The 18,085-nt window shown below is 41.9% G+C and overlaps 1 protein-coding gene across 3 annotated transcripts in view; it reads left to right on the top strand.

Annotated features, from left to right (window-relative positions):
• Positions 1–18,085, top strand: part of LOC126072026 (uncharacterized) — a 97,612-nt gene that overhangs the window by 11,973 nt on the left and 67,554 nt on the right. For all 3 annotated transcript variants that reach the window (XR_007516447.1, XR_007516446.1, XM_049876617.1), the window contains exons 2-3: positions 6,681–6,840; positions 12,558–12,665. Coding sequence is in view for 1 of the 3 variants with exons in the window: in XM_049876617.1 (XP_049732574.1) it covers positions 6,774–6,840; positions 12,558–12,665 (175 nt within the window). In the remaining 2 variants the exon portion in view is untranslated. The remainder of the gene's footprint in view (positions 1–6,680; positions 6,841–12,557; positions 12,666–18,085) is intronic.

Here is an 18,085-nt window from a genome sequence, read left to right as displayed (position 1 = left end):
GAGTGGGGACATGGCATGCCCCTTGCTCACTGCTGGCCGCCAACTGAACCAGGCCGGCCAGCCACTGGCAGCTGTGTTTGTGGAGCTGGTGAAGCCAACACTAACACCCTCTTTGTCCCATGGTTTCAGAATGGGGAAGGTCGCACATCAGCCTGAGTGCTTCAGAAATAATTGAGAAAATACTGTCTGGCTGCATTGTTACGCTGTAGCTTGGGTGGATCAACCAATCTGAGTGAGGGAAGAAGTCCATGAACATGGTGGCAAGGACCTTGATGAGGCCCACTGGGACAGTGCAACATCCTGCGGGTCCTTCGGTGTGTTCAAGGGCAGCCTTCAGTGTGTCAAGAGCAGAGCTGCGTCAGGAGTGTTCAGGGTTGGGGCTGTGCAGGGAGGCAGATCTGCCCCAGAGGGAGGTCCTAGCTGCTCACTAAGAGAGCAAGGTCTCTTTAGATGCAGTCTCCAGAAGAAGGCTGATCTGGGGCACGACCTCTGGGAAATCCAGGCCTCTTAATGTTCATTTCAATGCTGCGTACATGTCACCGGCAGCCTACATCTCTCCTCAAACACACACAGACCTCATAACACACACACACACCTTAAGTTACACCACACACACACACATCACCTCCCTACACCTCACATCATAACAACACACACCTACCTCACATCATACCACACACACGTTCTTCAAATCACATTGTAACACAGAGCTCATACCACAAACACACAAATCGACCTCACATTGTAACACACCCCTCATATCACACCACAAACACACACAACTCACACTATAGGCATACACACTTCACACCACACATATGTGTGACATCATATGACACACACATACCACATCATACCACATGCACTTGAAGTCACACCACAAACGCACACAATTCATACCACAAACACACACATAACTCAGATACACCTCATACCACAAACACGCATACTTCACCCCAACACTTCATATCACAACACACAAACGCACACGCATCTCTCAAATCACACCACAATCATACATACCTCACACCACAAACATACACACTTTACATCATGTCTCTCCCACACACGCCTCATATCATACCACAAACATACATCCGCCTTAAACCCCACCACTAGCACACACATACTTACATGCCTCATAGACCACAAAACACAATGCCTTACACAACTTCCAAAAACACATATTTCAAATTATTCCCCCCAGCACGCACACTTCATTACACACACCTCTCACATCACAATTGTGGGCAGGTCATGTCTCACTATAAGAACATGCATGACATCGCTGCACGCGCTCCTCAGATGGCCCCCGAGGCTCACATCATCCTCAACGCACATGTTGTTGCTATTAGGTGCTATTGAATTGGTTCCGACTCAAAGAGACCCTGTGTACAAACACTGCGCCGTCCCCACAATCGTCGCTATGTTTGAGCCCACTGTGTCAATCCGTCTCGCTGAATGTCTTCCACTTTTTCCCCGACCCTCCAAATAAAACACCCCTTTCATGCCCCTAACAGCTCTCATAGCTCCCAAATACATATGTCACAGAAATCCAAAATGAATGTCCACCCCTCATTACCTCCCAAACAAATATGCCTGCCAACCTGCAACAAAAATCATACCACGCACACTCATACACTGCACTCATAGAGCAGGTGGTGAGTGTCATATGAAAACTTCTTGGTATTCAGAGGAGGGACCTTTTGTGTAGCCAAGGAGATCCAGGAGGGCCTGCATGATACCCAGGTGTGATCAGAAAGGGCATTCCAGGTGGATGGAACAAACGCCCAGAGGTAGGGGAAGAACACATAGTCTGTGTGGGCAGGGTCAGGACATGGAGGGCAGAGTAGGTCAGAGCAGCAGGGATGAGGCCAAAAATTGAGTTTCTCAAAATGTGGTGGACGGACAACCTGCCTCACAGGTCCCAGGGTGTATGTCAAAGTGCACGTTCTGGGCCCCCACCCAGTCCTATGAATTGGGATCTCCGTGGGTGGGTTTGGGGATCTACATTTCAGACTAGCTTCCCCCCGGAGATTTTTATGTGTGCTGAACAAGTGTTTGAAGACCGCTGGTCTAAACGGTGTAAGACCTTGACCAGCAGACGACGGATTTAGAAGTATTTGATAGGTAATAGTGAGCCACTGAAGGTTTAGGGTGGAGGGTGAGCAGAGAGAGGCTTTAGGAAGATGCATTTTGCAGCAGTATATAGGCAAGACTGAAGAGTCTGGGAGAAACTGAGGTGAGAATTTATAAGGAGGACCTAAGCTGGAGTGGACAAGGGGCTGGCTGGGAAGACTACCCTGTGAACCCTACCATGGCCAGTTCCTCAGTAAATCCAACAGCAGGAACTGAAGCCAGTTTGATGGAGCCAGTGTTGGAGGAGTTGGGAAAAACCTTGACGTGAACGGCATCTACTTAGGACCTGGGCAGGTACCTCTTCCAGAAGGCAATGGGCCTGGTAGTTTCTGGGGAGAGGGACACTTGAAAAGTCCTGGGAGCTGACCCAAGGACTCACCCCACATAGCTACCGCACTCACCTCTGTCCCTCTGAAGTGGAAGACCAATGGCGCCATCCTGCCTGCCCAGGCTGCACTCAACCTGTGAGCTGGGCCAGCAGGTGCTTCAGTGGCTCTTATCCTTCAGGCACCAGCACGTAGGAATTCTGGGCTAAACCCAGGGCCAGCCACAGCACGCTAGTAAGTTGCCAGCACTGTTGTTGTTGTTGTTAGGTGCTGTCGAGTCAGTTCTGACTCACAGCAACCCTATGTACAACAAAAGGAAACACTGCCCAGTCCTGTGCCATCCTCACAACCATTGCTATGCCTGAGGCCATTGTTGCAGCCACTGTGTCCATCCATCTCATTAAGGGTGTTCCTCCTTTTCACTGACTCTCTACTTTACCATGTGCGATGTCCTTCTCCAGGGACTGGTTCCTCCTGATAACCTGTCCAAAGTATGTGAGATGAAGTCTCACCATCCTTGCTCCTAAAAAGCATTCTGGCTGTACTTCTTCCAAGACAGATCTGTTTGTTTTTCTCACAGTCCAAAGTATATTCAATATCCTTCCCCAACACCATAATTCGAAGGCATCAATTCTTCTTCAGTCTTCCTTATTCATTATTCAGCTTTGGCATGCATATGAGGTGATTGAAAACATCCTGGCTTGGGTCAGGCACACCTTCTTCTTTAAGTGACATCTTTGCTTTTGAACACTTTCAAGTCTTTTGCACCAGATTTGCCCAACGCAATGTGTCTTTTGATTTCTTGACTGCTGCTTCCATGGGCATTGATTATGGATCCAAGTAAAATGAAATCCTTGACAACTTCAGTCTTTTCCCCATTTACTATGATGTTGCTTATTGGTCCAGTTGTGAGGATTTTTGTTTTCTTTATGTTAAGATGTAATCCATACTGAAGGTTGTAGTCTTTGATCTTCTTCAGTAAGTGCTTCAAGTCCTTTTCACTTTCAGCAAGCCAGGTTTTGTCATCTGCTCATTGAAGGTTGTTAATGAGCCTTCCTCCAATCCTGATGCTACATTCTTCTTCATATAGTTCAGCTTCTTGGATTATTTGCTCAGCATAAAGGTTGAATAAGTACGGAGAAAGGATATAACCATGAGGCACACTTTTCCTGATTTTATGCCATGCAATAATCCTTTGCTCTGTTCAAACCTCTTTGTCTATGTACAGGTTCCTCATGAGCACAACTAAGCCTTCTGGAATTCTCATTCTTTGCAATGTTATCCATAATTTGTTATGATCCACACAGTCGAATGCCTTTGCATAGGCAATAAAACACAGATAAACAATTTTATGGTACTCTCTGCTTTTAGCCAAGATCCAACTGATATCAGCAACAGTATCCCTTGTTCCATGTCCACTTCTGAATCCAGCTTGAATTTCTGGCAGTTTCCTCTCTATGTCCTGCTGCACCCACTTTTGAATAATCTTCAGCAAAATTTTACTCGTATACGATATTAATCATATTGTTTGATAATTTACAGATTCTATTGGATTTCCTTTCTTCAGAATGGGGACAAATATGGATCTTTTCCAGCTGGTTGGTCAGGTAACTGTCTTCCAAATTTCTTGGCATAGACGAGTGAGGACTTCCAGCGCTGCATCTGTTTGTTGAAACATCTCAATTGATATTCCATCAATTCCTGGAGTCTTGATTTTCACCGATGCCTTCAGTGCAGCTTGGGCTTCTTCCTTCGGTACCATCAGTTCTTGGTCATATGCTACCTTCTGAAATGGTTGAATGTCAGCCAATTCTTTTTAGTACAGTGACTCCGTGTATTCCTTCCATCTTCTTTTGATGCTTCCTGTATTGTTTAATATTTCCCTCGTAGAATTCTTCACTATTGCAACTCTAGGCTTGGATTTTCTCTTCAGTTCTTTCAGCTTAAGAAATGCCGAGTGGGTTCTTCCCTTTTGATTTTCTAACTCTAGGTCTTTGCACATGTCATTATAATACTTTATTTTGTCTTCTGGAGCCTAACTTTGAAATCTTCTGTTTAGCTCTTTTACTTCATCATTTCTTCCTTTCACTTTAGCTACTCTTCATTCAAGAGCAAGCTTCAGGGTCCTGTGGGGTGTCCTTGATGTCGTTCTACAATCTGTCTGGCCTTCCGTCATTGGTGTTCAAAGAGTCAAATCTATTCTTGAGATGGCCTCTAAATTCAGGTGGAATATACTCAAGGCTGTACTTTGGTTCTCCTGAACTTGTTCTAATTTTCTTCAGCTTCAACTTGCGTATAAGCCATTGGTAGTCTGTTCCACAGTCACCCCCTGGCCTTGTTCTGACTGATGTTATTGAACTTTTCCTTTGTCTCTTCCCACAGATGTAGTCAATTTGATTCCTGTGTATTCCATCTGGCAAGAGCCAACATGTATAGCTGCAGTTTATGTTGTTGAAAAAATGTATTTGCAATGAAGAAGTCACTGGTCTTGCAAAATTCTATCATACAATCTCCAGCATCATTTCTGTCACCAAGACTGTGTTTTCCAACTCTGTTCTTTCTTCTTTGTTTCCAACTTTTATGTTCCAATCATCAGTATGCATTCTAATCAGTACTTCACAATAAACTGACAGATGTAAGGGGGCCAGCAATAAGTAATGTTTAAATCTCCGTGTACATGACAGACTGCAGACCCTCAAAACACTGAGACACCAATGTCCCTGTCCCCAGCATGACTTGGGAGACTTTAGCTACTGTTCTCTGAGCAGAGGGATAGAAAGAGACCTCTCTGTACCAAAATGGATGGAGTACCTGGGTGGTGCAAAAAGTTAATGTGCTCAGCTGCTAACCAAAAGGTTGGAGGTCCAAGTCCACCCAGAGATGCCTCAGAAGAAAGTCTGGCTATGTACTTCTAGAAAAATCAGCCATTGAAAACCCATGGAGTGCAGTTCTACTTTGACACACACGGGGGCACCATAATTTGTAGACCATTTGATGACAATTTCAACTGTAGCACTGGATAGAGTGGTGGGCAGGGAGTCTGAGGAGGAGTAGGGGCTGCAAATCTCTAGGCATGCAAGTGCCAAGTACTCCACCCCCGTCCACAATGTGACCCCAGAAAGCATGCCACGCGCTGTCGCTACTGCCCTCCATCACCAGTGTTGGAGGTCCTCTGGGTCTGTTTCTCACCTGTGCAGTAGGGTATATGCTCCATTCGTGGTCCCTGGTCATGCCACTTGACACTGGTGTCCCCAGACCCAGGCTCAGGTGGGGCCTTCATGCTGTCATTCAGAGTTACCTGTCCACAGGTTTGTCCCAAGGTGAATCAGCCTGCCCAGAGCTGACCATGCTGACCAGAGCCAAGCAAACAGCCGAGGGTCTAGAGGGCCCACCCTGGAGTGAGGCTGGGTTATTACTGCATTTGAGCTTTGCATGTGGTTTTAGACTTCCTGGCAGTCAAGACAAAATGGGAAGCAAGACGGCACATGTGATACTTATCCGACAAAGAAAACCTGGGCACTTTCAGTCAAGGAAGAGTTTTTCCCTGCATGTGATTCTAAGAGAAATTTGTTATGTGGATTCTTTTTTATTATTGTGGTAAGCATATATGTAACAAAACGTTTGCCATTTCACCAATTTTTTTTCTACCCATGCAATTCAGTGACATGAATTATGTTCATTTTATTCTTTAACCATAACAGCTTTTTGTTTCCAAAATTTCCCATCCCCCTTAACAGAAGCTCAGAGTCCCCTAAGAAATGAGTCCCCGTTTTCCCCTCCCTCTCTCCCTTCTGCTTCAGTAACCACTAATAAACTTAGCTCTCTACACACTTGCCTATTCTAGGTGTTTTATATTGTTATATGGATTCTTATACAAGGGGCCCTGAATAACAATTGTGATTTTGCAGAAGAAGCAAAGTGATAGTGACCTTTGATAAAAGCAAGACCTAATGGCCTAATACTAAATCATACTTCGGTAGAGGCCTCTTGGTGGGAGCTGGGCTAATGTTAGACTGAACTATCCAGAAACAATGGGTCTTTGTTTGCAAATCCCCACAAGGCAGGGAAGGGGCTGTGAAGTTCTTTTTAGAGACAGCCCATTGAGGTCCTCAGCAGGGAGGTAGTTCTCAAAAGCTCATGATCCCCATTGGTTCTTGCATTGTTAACTACCCTGTAACTTCACCAATTCCTTCTTCTTTTAATCTTACTCACCAGTAGGAAGTGGCTGCCAGAAGAAGAGCAAGAGTGACTGTGAGAAAAAGAAGGGCTGGAAGATGAAGGGGTTTGTTCTTGCTGACGGGCTGCACCATGGGGGTCCAGTGTGAAGAGAAAATGCACCTGCTGCTGTTCATCTCCTTCCTCTTCTTGTGTCCAGGTGAGCACGGGACCTGGGTCTCTATCCAGGAGAAAACCTTATCCAGCAAGAGGGAGTGGCTGGCAGATTGGTGAGGGAACCCATGAGGAAGGCATCCTGCTGAGAAGCCGACCATGTCTAACTAGTTCTTTCAAATAATGCTATGAACCTTGTGTATTCCATACTCACTCAACACAGAAATATTGAGCACAGTCTTCCTAGTGAGCTCAGTTCAGCATACTTCATGATCACCTAGCAGCTGACATTACAAAATGGACAGACTGACTAGCCCCACTTGGTCAGGGAAATGAGGAAGACTGAAAGGTTGGCCACTGGAACTCACCCAGCGGCTCTGAGGGAGAAAGATCATGCTCTCCGTTCCTATAAAGATTACAGCCTTAGAAAACCCTGTGGGGCAGTTCTACTCTGTCACATGGAGTCACTATGAGTCAGAATCAACTCGACAGCATCTAGCAACAGAAGAATTGTATAACACGAAGATGGCTACAAAAGGCCATACCTTTAAATATAAAGATTAAAATTGTCCCTTGGTATCCACTGGGGATTGGTTTCAGGACCCCCGCAGATACCAAAGTCAGAGGTTGCTCAAGTCCCTTATATAGAATGGTGTAGCATTTTCATATAACCTGCACACATCCTCCTGTATAGTTTAAATCATTCCTAGGTTACTTACAATATCTAATGCAGTGTAAATGCTAGGTAAATAGTTGTTTCATCACAGTTGAAGGCTTGCTCTGGAAGATAGCCTTTCTCTTTTATGAGTTTCTTGAGCTCTTCTGGGAACACTGATTCTGCCTGGGCATCAGCCTATGTGATTCTCCAGTGATCTTGAAGTTCTTGAGGCTGTAGTGCTTTACATAGCTAGCCAGCCATCCTTTACTAGCCTTAAACTCCTTCCTCTTGCTCTCCTCAACCCGCTCACAGTAGTGCTCAAAGCAGCTAAGTGCTTCTTCATGCATGATTTTGCCATCAACAGGGATATGCTTCTGTGACATGCCCTCTAGCCACACAGAATGCTTTCTCAGTCTTTGCAAGCACTTTATCACAAACCCAAGCTTTTTAGGAGCCATTTTTCTCACAGAAACAAAGGGTGAACACAGTACAAGTAGTGAACAAACAATTCAGAGGTGAACAATGCTCAAACAGTGAGTGTTAGAGAGAGACTGAGGATCTGTGAGACGGTGGGAAGCTACAGCAGGGCATTCCTACACATCACTTCGTTTGTGTCAATTCAGCGTAGTGCTCAGCGGGTGACAAATTCAAATTTTGCTTTTTGAAATTTTTTTTCCTTCAATATTTTCGATCCAGAGTTGATGGAATCCCGGGTGAGGAACACACAAATATGGAGGGTCAATTGTATATTGGCCATAGGACAGGAATATCAGTGAATTATATAGAAAGCTGTTATCGCTCAGTGTCAACATTTTTATTTCTTTTGAAATTTGTATTTATGCTCTTCAGTGACTTCAATGGTGGCTTTGACCAGTGGAATTTTGAAGGACAGAAGGTCTGTCTTGTGGAAGGTATATTCCTTCCTTGACTGCTATTCAACTCATCAGGCTCTTCGATTTGGGAGTTATTCCCACTGCAGGAGGCTGTGGCCCTCCACTCAGGGTGGGAGGTGACAGGTACATGGGTTTGTGTTTTCCAGGTTGCGCCACCATGTGGGGTCCAAAAGAAATGAGTGGTCCGGAGGGAAGTTCATTGACTGTGACATGTCATTATGACCCAGGATGGGAGACCTACTACAAGTGGTGGTGTCGAGGAGCTGATTGGGGTAGCTGTAAAACCCTTGTTAAAACTACTGGATCAGAGCAGGAGGTGAAGAAAGGCCTTATGTCCATCAGGGGCAATCATACAAAACACATATTCACTATTACTATAGAGAAGCTCAGGGAAGATGATGAAGATTTCTACTGGTGTGGGATTGAGCGATTTTTAACTGACCTTGCAGTCCAGGTGAAAGTGTCACTTGACCCATGTAAGTGTGTGTGTGTGTGTGTGTGTTCTTCAGTGCCTACTCTGTCCTGGTCTCTGAGGGCTCTCTTGAGTGACTGAACTGTGAGCATGCCAGAAGGTGGACCAGCCCCTTGACGTCAGTGAACCACACTGTCCACTTGGGGTTGGGAGAGACTTCTTAAGGGGCTTCTCATGGCTCCCAAGGCTCCTCTAGGATGGAATGAAGACTTGCTGGGCACATTTTCTTCTCTGCACACCTCAGTCTCTTGCCTATAGAGAAAAAGGTAATGGTCCCCAGTTCCAGCCCATGGGTCAAAGGCACCCCATTCCATGAGACTCAGAGATCCCTATCCCTGCCAAAGCTTTCCTGGTACCTCTGGTGCCCAGGTGTGGCTGCTCTTTGTGGAATTCTGGGCTGAAACTTCATTGCCTCTTACCCTTCATCTCATATCCAACCTTGGGGGAGGACAGAGGCCCAACATAAATGAGTTGCTGTGGTCTAATTCTGAGGTTTGAAAAGGCCCCCACAGTCAAACGGCTGCCCTCCTGGTGCCTGAAATCTCACTGTCTGCCATTTATGCTTCTGGACCTAATAATGTTCTCTTTCTAAGTCCTCCTAGAAGGCAAACACTCCCGGGAAGGTCAGCTTAGAGGTTCTGGTGCTTTGGCTGGAGTTTATCTGTTGTGCTCTGCTTCTGCTGACCCTCAGACAGGCAGCACAGGCTCTCAGGACCCTCGGGGCACCACAGTCAACAGAGTTGCAACCACACCTGGCCTGATAAGGCATGCTTCAATTTGCAAGGTGTAGCATGCACATTGTCTCACTTTATCCTCATATCACTCCGGAGAACCAGATAGCCACATCCTAGAAGCTTAGTAACTTGCCCAGGATAAAGCTTTTCTTAATGTTATGATTTTGTTTAGAACTAGCTCTGACCTTAGAAGTAACAGATTTCAGGTGTATGCTTACAGAACTATGCAAGCTCCCATTCTTCCCTGTCCTTGCTAGGAAAATAAGATTGAAGGGAGGCATGGGATGAGGCACTGTCATAAACAGTAGAAATGTTTAAAATCCAGGTGAACTTCAGCCACCCTTATACCGAGCCTCTTCCCGGCCCCCCTCTAGCCCTTCCAGGGCCTGATCAAGGTCGTCTCTTGTACCTGTGTCCAGCCCCACCTATTTCTGAGGCTTTTGAGGCTCCTGGAAGCTGTGGAGATATGAAAGATCCAGGTTAGTGTTCCTCCTTCACAGCCCGGCTCCAGGTTTCTCAGGCAAGGTCACCCCCCACCCTCCTCAGGCTAAGTGCCACGTGCAGGGCTGGGTTGGTCAGCAGGCAGAGTGGTATGCTGTGGTACCATGGGTAGCTTTTATATGGCCTTTCTTACCATGGTCTTGTAACTCCCATCAAGTGATTGGGCAGAAGTATACAAATCAGGTGCACCAAACCAAAGCCAAAAAAAAAAAAAAAAAACTACAGTTGAGTCGATACCCACTCGTTAGCGACCCTATAATCCGAGAAGCTGGACTATATGAAGAAGAACACTATGTCAGGATTGCAGGAAGACTCATTAACAGCCTGTGTTATGCAGATGGCACAACTTTGCTTGCTGAAAGTGAAGAGGACTTGAAGAACTTACTAATGAAGATCAAAGACCACAGCCTTCAGTAAGGATTATACCTCAACATAAAGAAAACAAAAATCTTTACAACTGGATTAACAAGCAACATGATGACAAACAGAGAAAAAATTGAAGTTGTCAAGGATTTCATTTTACTTAGATCCTCAATCAATGCCCATGGAAAGCAGCAGTCAAGAAATGAAACAACACATTGCGTTGGGTGATTCTGGGGCAAAAGACCTCTTTAAAGTATTAAAAAGCAAAGATGTCACTTTAAGGACTAAGGTGCACCTGACCCAAGCCAAGGTATTTTGAATCAGCTCATATGCATGTGAAAGCTGAGCGAGGAATAAGGAAGACCAAAGAAGAATTTATGCCTTTGAATTATGGTGTTGGTGAAGAATATAGAACATAGCATGGGCTGCCAGACAAATGAACAAATCTGTCTTGGAAGAAGTACAGCCAGAATGCTCCTTAGAAGTGAGGATGGTGAGACTTCTTCTCCATACTTTGGACATGTTATCACCAGGGATCAGTCCCTGGAGAAGGACATCATGCTAGGTAAAGTAGAGGTTCAGAGAAAAAGAGGAAGACCTTCAGCAAGGTAGATTGACACAGTGACTGCAACAAAGGGCTGAAGCATAACAACGATCGTGAGGATGGCACAGGACCAGGCAGTGTTTCATTCTGTTGCAGGGTTGCTATAAGTCATAACCAACTCCATGACACCTAGCAACAACACCAAAGTTATGGTATTTTCAATCACCTTATATGCATGCGAAAGCTGGACGATGAATACAGAAGACTGAAGAAGAATTGATGCATTTAAACTATGGTGTTGGCAAAGAATATTGAAAATACTGTAGACTGCCAGATGGAAGAAACAAAGAAGAATTGGTGCATTCAAATAATGGTTTTGGCAAAGACTATTGAATATCCCATGGACTGCTAGACTAAAAAACAAATCTATCTTGGAAGAAGTACAGCCAGAGTGCTCCTCAGAAATGGGGGTGGCAATACTTCATCTCAATTACTTTGGACATATTATCAAGAGGGACCAGTCCCTGGAGAAAGACATAATGCTTGGTAAAGTAGAATGTCAGTGAAAAAGAGGAAGACCCTCAATGGGATGGATTGACACGGTGCTTGCACTAATGGGCTCACACATAGCAATGATTGTGAGGATAGTGCAGGACCGGGCAATGTTTCCTTCTGTTGTACATGGGTTTGCTATGAGTCAGAGCCAACTTGACAGCCCTAACAAATCATTAAGCCTTTCTTCCTAGCCAGTCTTAGTGTGGAAGTTCTGCTGAAAGCTGCTCACCATGGGTGACTCAGCTGGTGTTTGAAATACCGCTGGCATAGCTTCTAGTATGGTAGCAACAAGCAAGCTAACTCAGTACGATAAACTGACAGATGGGCAGTGGTGCCAAAGTACAGAGAGTGAGAAAGCAGGTGGGGAAGGAACCCAGAAGATACTGAACTTGTTCAGTCAGTTTGCTGCCACTTTTAAGGTTTATTTAAAATGTTATTGAACACAATGTGTGAAAAAGTAGCTTTAAGAAGGACAGGGTTTCATGCCAGGATGATACTAAAACCCTCAAAGATTTCTTAGCTGTCCTATTTTTTAAATATTCCTTTGGTTTCATCTTTAAAAGATACCTAGCATTTACCTAAGCAAGATGTTTTAACCTGAGTTTAAATTATTATCTTTTTCTTTGGCTCTTAAGGCAATACACTTTTTTAGGTGACATTTTCATTTATAAATCCTACAGTTGTAACAGAATATTGTGTCTTGAGGACATGTAGCCGTCAATCTGACTAAGTATGTATGCAATACTTTATTTTTATAATGGTTCTCAGCTGTTTAGAGGCCACATAAAAAGCCAGTTGTACTCTTCTCTCTCTATATTATTATCTTATGAAGTCACTTAACTTCCATGGGGAATCATTGTTTTTTTTATTTTTTGATTCTTTGCTTATTTAATATAAACCCTTGAAATAAATTGTAAATGGCAAAATAAACAAGATACACTTCATAATAGATTCTGTTAACACTGTGACTAGAAGTCCTATGAATATCGGTTTTCTTTCAATTTCAACAATAAGGCCTTGTGTCTGTCTGTCTCATCTCCCAGACCCGGAACTTGAGCCCATAAATTTGAAGGTCAAAAATCAAAAAGGGAAGCCAAATGCTGTCATTGTGAGCTGCCAGCGTCCCCTGGAAGCCAATAGAAATATTACCGGTAAGCATCTCAGCTGGAATTCCCAGCACTGCTCTGCCTTTGTCTGTGACTATTTACTTCTTGCGCTGTGCAGGCCTTTTCTGTACCCCCTTCTGTCTCAGCATCTCCATTGACTCCCGACCCTCTCTGATTTTCTCCCTTTGCTCTTCACTGACCATGAAATTCTTCTAATTGTACATACAAATCCACACACAGGAACAACTCATTTGAATTGCCTTATGAAGGATATGTATTTAAATTAGTATAGACTTTTGTTTTTCATTCTATGGAACGGACAACCTTCTAGTGGAGTGCCTCTGAGCATAAAAGACAAAAGAGAAGCCAGTTGTACGGCAATTATGAAATACAAAACACACCTAGTGACCACAGATTTTTGTATGGCACATAAGCTTTGTCTGGGGATTTTTAGTTTCTCACTTAGCTTTTAGTTTCTCACTGAAATCATAAGGTTCAGAAAACACTTAATATTGTCTGACACTTAATAATGAATATTTCACAGTGAAAGATTTTATTTTGCCAAATATTGCTCATAACATCCACACTTAATGAAAGGATTTATTAGAAGGCTATAATGTTAATTTAGTATGAAAAATACAATGGAGCTGTATCAAGGATTTTGTATGGAAATGATCACTTTAGGCTTTTAATAGATAACTCCATAAAAAAATTTTTTTTAATTATTATGAAAAAAATTGTATAACTCAGAATATGCACATTATAGTCTAGTTAACTTGGACCATTGGGATAGGCACATGTAAGAATCACTCTTTATTCTTCTTTTATACCTGGCATTTATACTACACAAGAATGTAATATCTGGAGAATGCAGGATTTAACATGGTTTTTAATGGGTTTTGTCATATTTGGGGTAAACTAAAGTACACATTTTCATATTAAAGAAAAAAAAACAAAGACAAAAAATCTATGCCAATAAAGTTCTTCTGTCTGGGGAAGTTGAGTTTCTCTTTTTCTTAGAATTTGTACCGTGACATTGCAGTTATAATTTTTATTTCACGCCACTACATTAGCTATTTGCCATTTATGTTGTTGAAAAAAGGTATTTGCAATGAAGATGACATTGACCTTCAAAATTTGTCATGTAATCTCCGGTGTCATTTCTATCACGAAGTACCTATTTTCCAACTACCGATCCTTCTTCGTTTCCAACTTTGGCATTCCAATCACTGGTAACAATCAATGCATGTTGATTGATGTTTGGTCAATTTCAGACTGCAGAAGTTGATAAAAATCTTCAATTTCCTCATCTTTGGCATTAGTGATTGGTGCATAAATTTGAATAATAGTCGTATCAACTGGTGTTCCTTTTAAGCATATGGATATTATCCAGTCACTGATACCATTGTACTTCAGGATGTACCTCAAAAAATGAGATGAACAGGAATCAAATTGACTATAGCTGTGGAAAGAGACGATGGGAAAGCTCAATATTATCAGTTAAAACAAGGCTGGGGCCAACTATGGACAGACCATCAATGACTCATATGCAAGTTCAAGCTGAAGCTGAAGAAAATTAGAGCAAGTCCATGAAAGCCAAAATATGACCTTGAGTACATCCCACCCTAATTTAGAAACCATCTTAGGAATACGTTTCACACGTTGAACACTAAATGACCAGAGACCAGACATGCTGTGGAATGACATCAAGGACATCATACATGAAGAAAGCAAGAGGTCATTAAAAAGACAGGAAAGAAAGAAAAGACCAAAATGGATGTCAGAAGAGACTCTGAAACTTGCCCTTAAGGTAGAGTAACTAAAGTGAACAGAAGAAATAATGAAGTAAAATAGCCGAACAGAAGATTTCAAAGGATGGCTTGAGAAGACAAAGTATTACAATGAAATGTGCAAATACCTGGAGTTAGAAGATCAAAATAGAAGATCACACTAGGCAGTTCTCAAGATGAAATAAGCGAAGAAAAAATTCAAACCTTGATTTTCCATATTGAAGCATTCTAAAATTTATGGGCAAAATATTGAACAATGCAGGAAGCATCCAAAGAAGGTAGAAAGAATACACAAAGTCGCTGTACAAAAAAGAATTCGTTGATGTTTAACCATTTTAGGAGGTAGCATATGATCAAGAACTGAAGGAAGAAGTCTCAGCTGCACTGAAGGGAATGGCAAAAAGCAAGGCTCCAGAATTGATGCAATACCAATTGAAATGATTCAGCAAACAGATGCAGCATTGGAGGTGCTCACCCATCTGCCAAGAAATTTGGAAGGTAGCTTCCTGGCCTATGGACTGGAACAGATCTATCTTCATGATCATTGGTATTTGAGTCCATTATTGTGGCCATTGTGTAGCTCCTTCCAACGTAGGGGCTCATCTTCCAGCATTCTATAGGACGATATTCTTTTATGATCCATAAGATTTTCATCAGCTAAATTTTATAAGTAAATCATTAAGCCTTTCTACCTAGTCAGTCTTAGCCTGGAAGCTCTGCTGAAAGCTGTTCACCATGGGTGGCCCTGCTGGTATTTGAAATACAGGTGGCATCTCTTCCAATTTTTCAGCGACATTTTCCACCACAGTATGGCAAACTGACAGGTGGATGGTGGTGTCAAAGCACAGAGAGTGAGAAAGCAGGTGGGGAAGAAGTCTGGAAGACACTGAACTGGTTCAGTCAGTTTGCTCCCACCATTAAAGTATATATAAGAAGTTGCTGAACACCACATGTGTGAAAAGTTGCCTTAAGAAGGAGAGGGTTTCATGCTAGGATGATACGAAAACCCTCATAGATTACTTACCTCTCCTGTTTTTAAATATTTCTTTGACTTCTTTAAAATATATCTAGTATTTATCTGCTTGAAAGAAGTACAGTCAGAATGCTTCTTAGAAGCAAGGATGGCGAGCCTATGTCTCACATACTTTGGACTTGATATCAGGAAGGACCAGTCCCTGGAGAAGGACATCATGCTTGGTATAGTAAAGGGTCAGCAGAAAAGAGGAAGACCCATAAATTCCAAGGTAACCACAAAGGAAGTTAACAAACTGACTCATCAAAATAAAAAGGAAAACATAAAGTCTCAATAAAAACAAAACCTACAAAAACAAAAGAAACGGAAAAGAAATCCACAAATGAAAGGAATTCAGCACATGAGAATAAGAGGAACAAAGAAAATGTCAGCACTACAAAATGACATCAATAAACTCACACCTATCAATAATTACACTGAATGTAAATGGCCTAAATGTACACATAAAGAGACAGAGACTGACAGAATGGATTAAAAAAACAGGATCTATCAATATGCTATCTACAAGAGACATACCTTAGAAACAAAGATGTAAACTTATTAAAAATCCGAGGATGGAAAGAAATATATCAAGCAAATAACTGCCAAAAAAGTAGGAGTGACAATACTAATCACAGATAAAGTAGACTTTAAAACAAAATCCACCATAAAAGGCAAAGAAGGGCACCATATAATGATTAAAACAGGACAATCCATCAAGAAGACCGAACCCCAATAACAGACCTCCAAAATACATAAAACAAACTCTAACAGCACTGAAAATAGAAATTGACAGTTCTACAATAATACGAGGAGACTTCAACACACCACTTTTGGTAAAGGACAGAACATAAAGAAAGAAGTTCCACAAAGATACAGAAGAAGTAAAGGTGAAAATCAGGCAACTTGACTTCATAGACCTATGTAGAACACTCCACCCAACTACTTAAAAGTACATATTATTTTCCAGTGCACATGGAATGTTCTCCTGAATAGGCCACAGAGCAAATTTCAACAAAATCCAAAACATTGAGATAATACAAAGTATCTTTTCTGACCACAACGCCATCAAAGTAGAAATTAACAACAGGAAGAGCAAGGAAAAAAAAAATCAGTTACATGGAAACTGAATAAGACCCTGCCTAAAAAACACTGGGTAATAGAAGATCAGAGATGGAATAAAAAAATTCTTAGAATCAAATGAAAATGAAAACACATCATAGCAAAACCTTTGGGACACATCAAGGCCATGCTCAGAGGTCAATTTATAGCAATAGATGCACACATCAAAAAAGAAGAAAGGGACAAAATCAAAAACATTATCTACACAATGAACAAATAGAGAACAGCAAAAGGAGCTCACAGCCAACAGGAGGAAGGAAGTAATAAAGACCAGAGCAGAAAGAAATGAAATACGGAATAGAAAAACAATAGAAAGAATCAACAAAACCGAAAGTTGGTTCTTTGAAAGAATCAACAACATTAACAAACCACTGGCCAAACTGACAAAAGAAAAACAGGAGAAGACACAAATAATCCAAGCAAGAAATGAAATGGGGAACATTACAACTGACCCAACTGAAATAATAAGGATCATAACAGAGTATTATGAAAAACTATACTCCAGCAAATTTCAAACCTAGAGAAAATGGACAAATTTCTGGAAACACACTACCTACTCGAACTAACACAAAATGATGTTGAAAATCTGAACAGACCATAAGAAGGGAAGAGATTGAAAAGGTAGTAAAAAAAACTCCCAACAAAAAAAGCTCTGGCCCAGATGGCTTCACTGGAGAATTCTACCATTTAGACAAGAGCTTATGCCAATACTACCCAAGCTATTTCAGAATATAGAAAAGGAAGTGATACTGCCAAATTCATTCTATGAAGCCAGCATAACCCTGATACCAAAACCAGGTGAAGACACCAGAAAAAAATATAATTGCAGACCAGTATCTCTCATGAATATAGATGCAAAAATTCTCAACAAAATTCTAGCCAATAGAATTCAGCATGATATAAAAATATATATATACACCAAGACCAAGTAGAATTCATACCAGGTATGCAAGGATGGTTCGATATTAGAAAATCAATCAACGTAATACACCACATAAATAAAAGGAAAGAAAAGAATCACATGATCATCTCGATCAATGCAGAAAAGGTATTTGAAAAAGTCCAACACTCATTCCTGATAAAAGTTCTCATAAAATAGAAATAGAAGGGAAGTTTCTCAACATAACAAAGGGCATATATGCAAAAACCAATGGCCAACATCATTCTTAATGGAGAGAAGCTGAAAACATTCCCCTTGAGAACAGGAACAAGACAAGGATGCCCTTTATCACCACTCCTATTTAACATTGTGCTGGAAGTTCTAGCTAGAGCAATAAAGCAAGAAAAAGAATTAAAGGTCATCCAAATTGGTAAGGAAGGAGTTAAACTATCCCTATTTGCAGATATGATACTATAGGGTTGCTATGAGTCAGAATCGACTCAATGGCAGTGGTTTTTTTTTTTTTTTTTTTATGATACTATACATAAAAAACCCAAAAGGCTCCAAGAGAAAACTGCTCAAACTAATAGAAAGATTCAGCAGACCAGCAAGATACAAGATAAACATACAGAAATCAGTTAGATTCCTATATACCAATAAA

This window comes from Elephas maximus, chromosome 3 (genome assembly GCF_024166365.1).
Source record: "Elephas maximus indicus isolate mEleMax1 chromosome 3, mEleMax1 primary haplotype, whole genome shotgun sequence".
Taxonomy (NCBI): domain Eukaryota; kingdom Metazoa; phylum Chordata; class Mammalia; order Proboscidea; family Elephantidae; genus Elephas; species Elephas maximus.
Note: the sequence above shows the minus strand (reverse complement) of the source record. Positions and strands in the feature narration are given on the sequence as shown.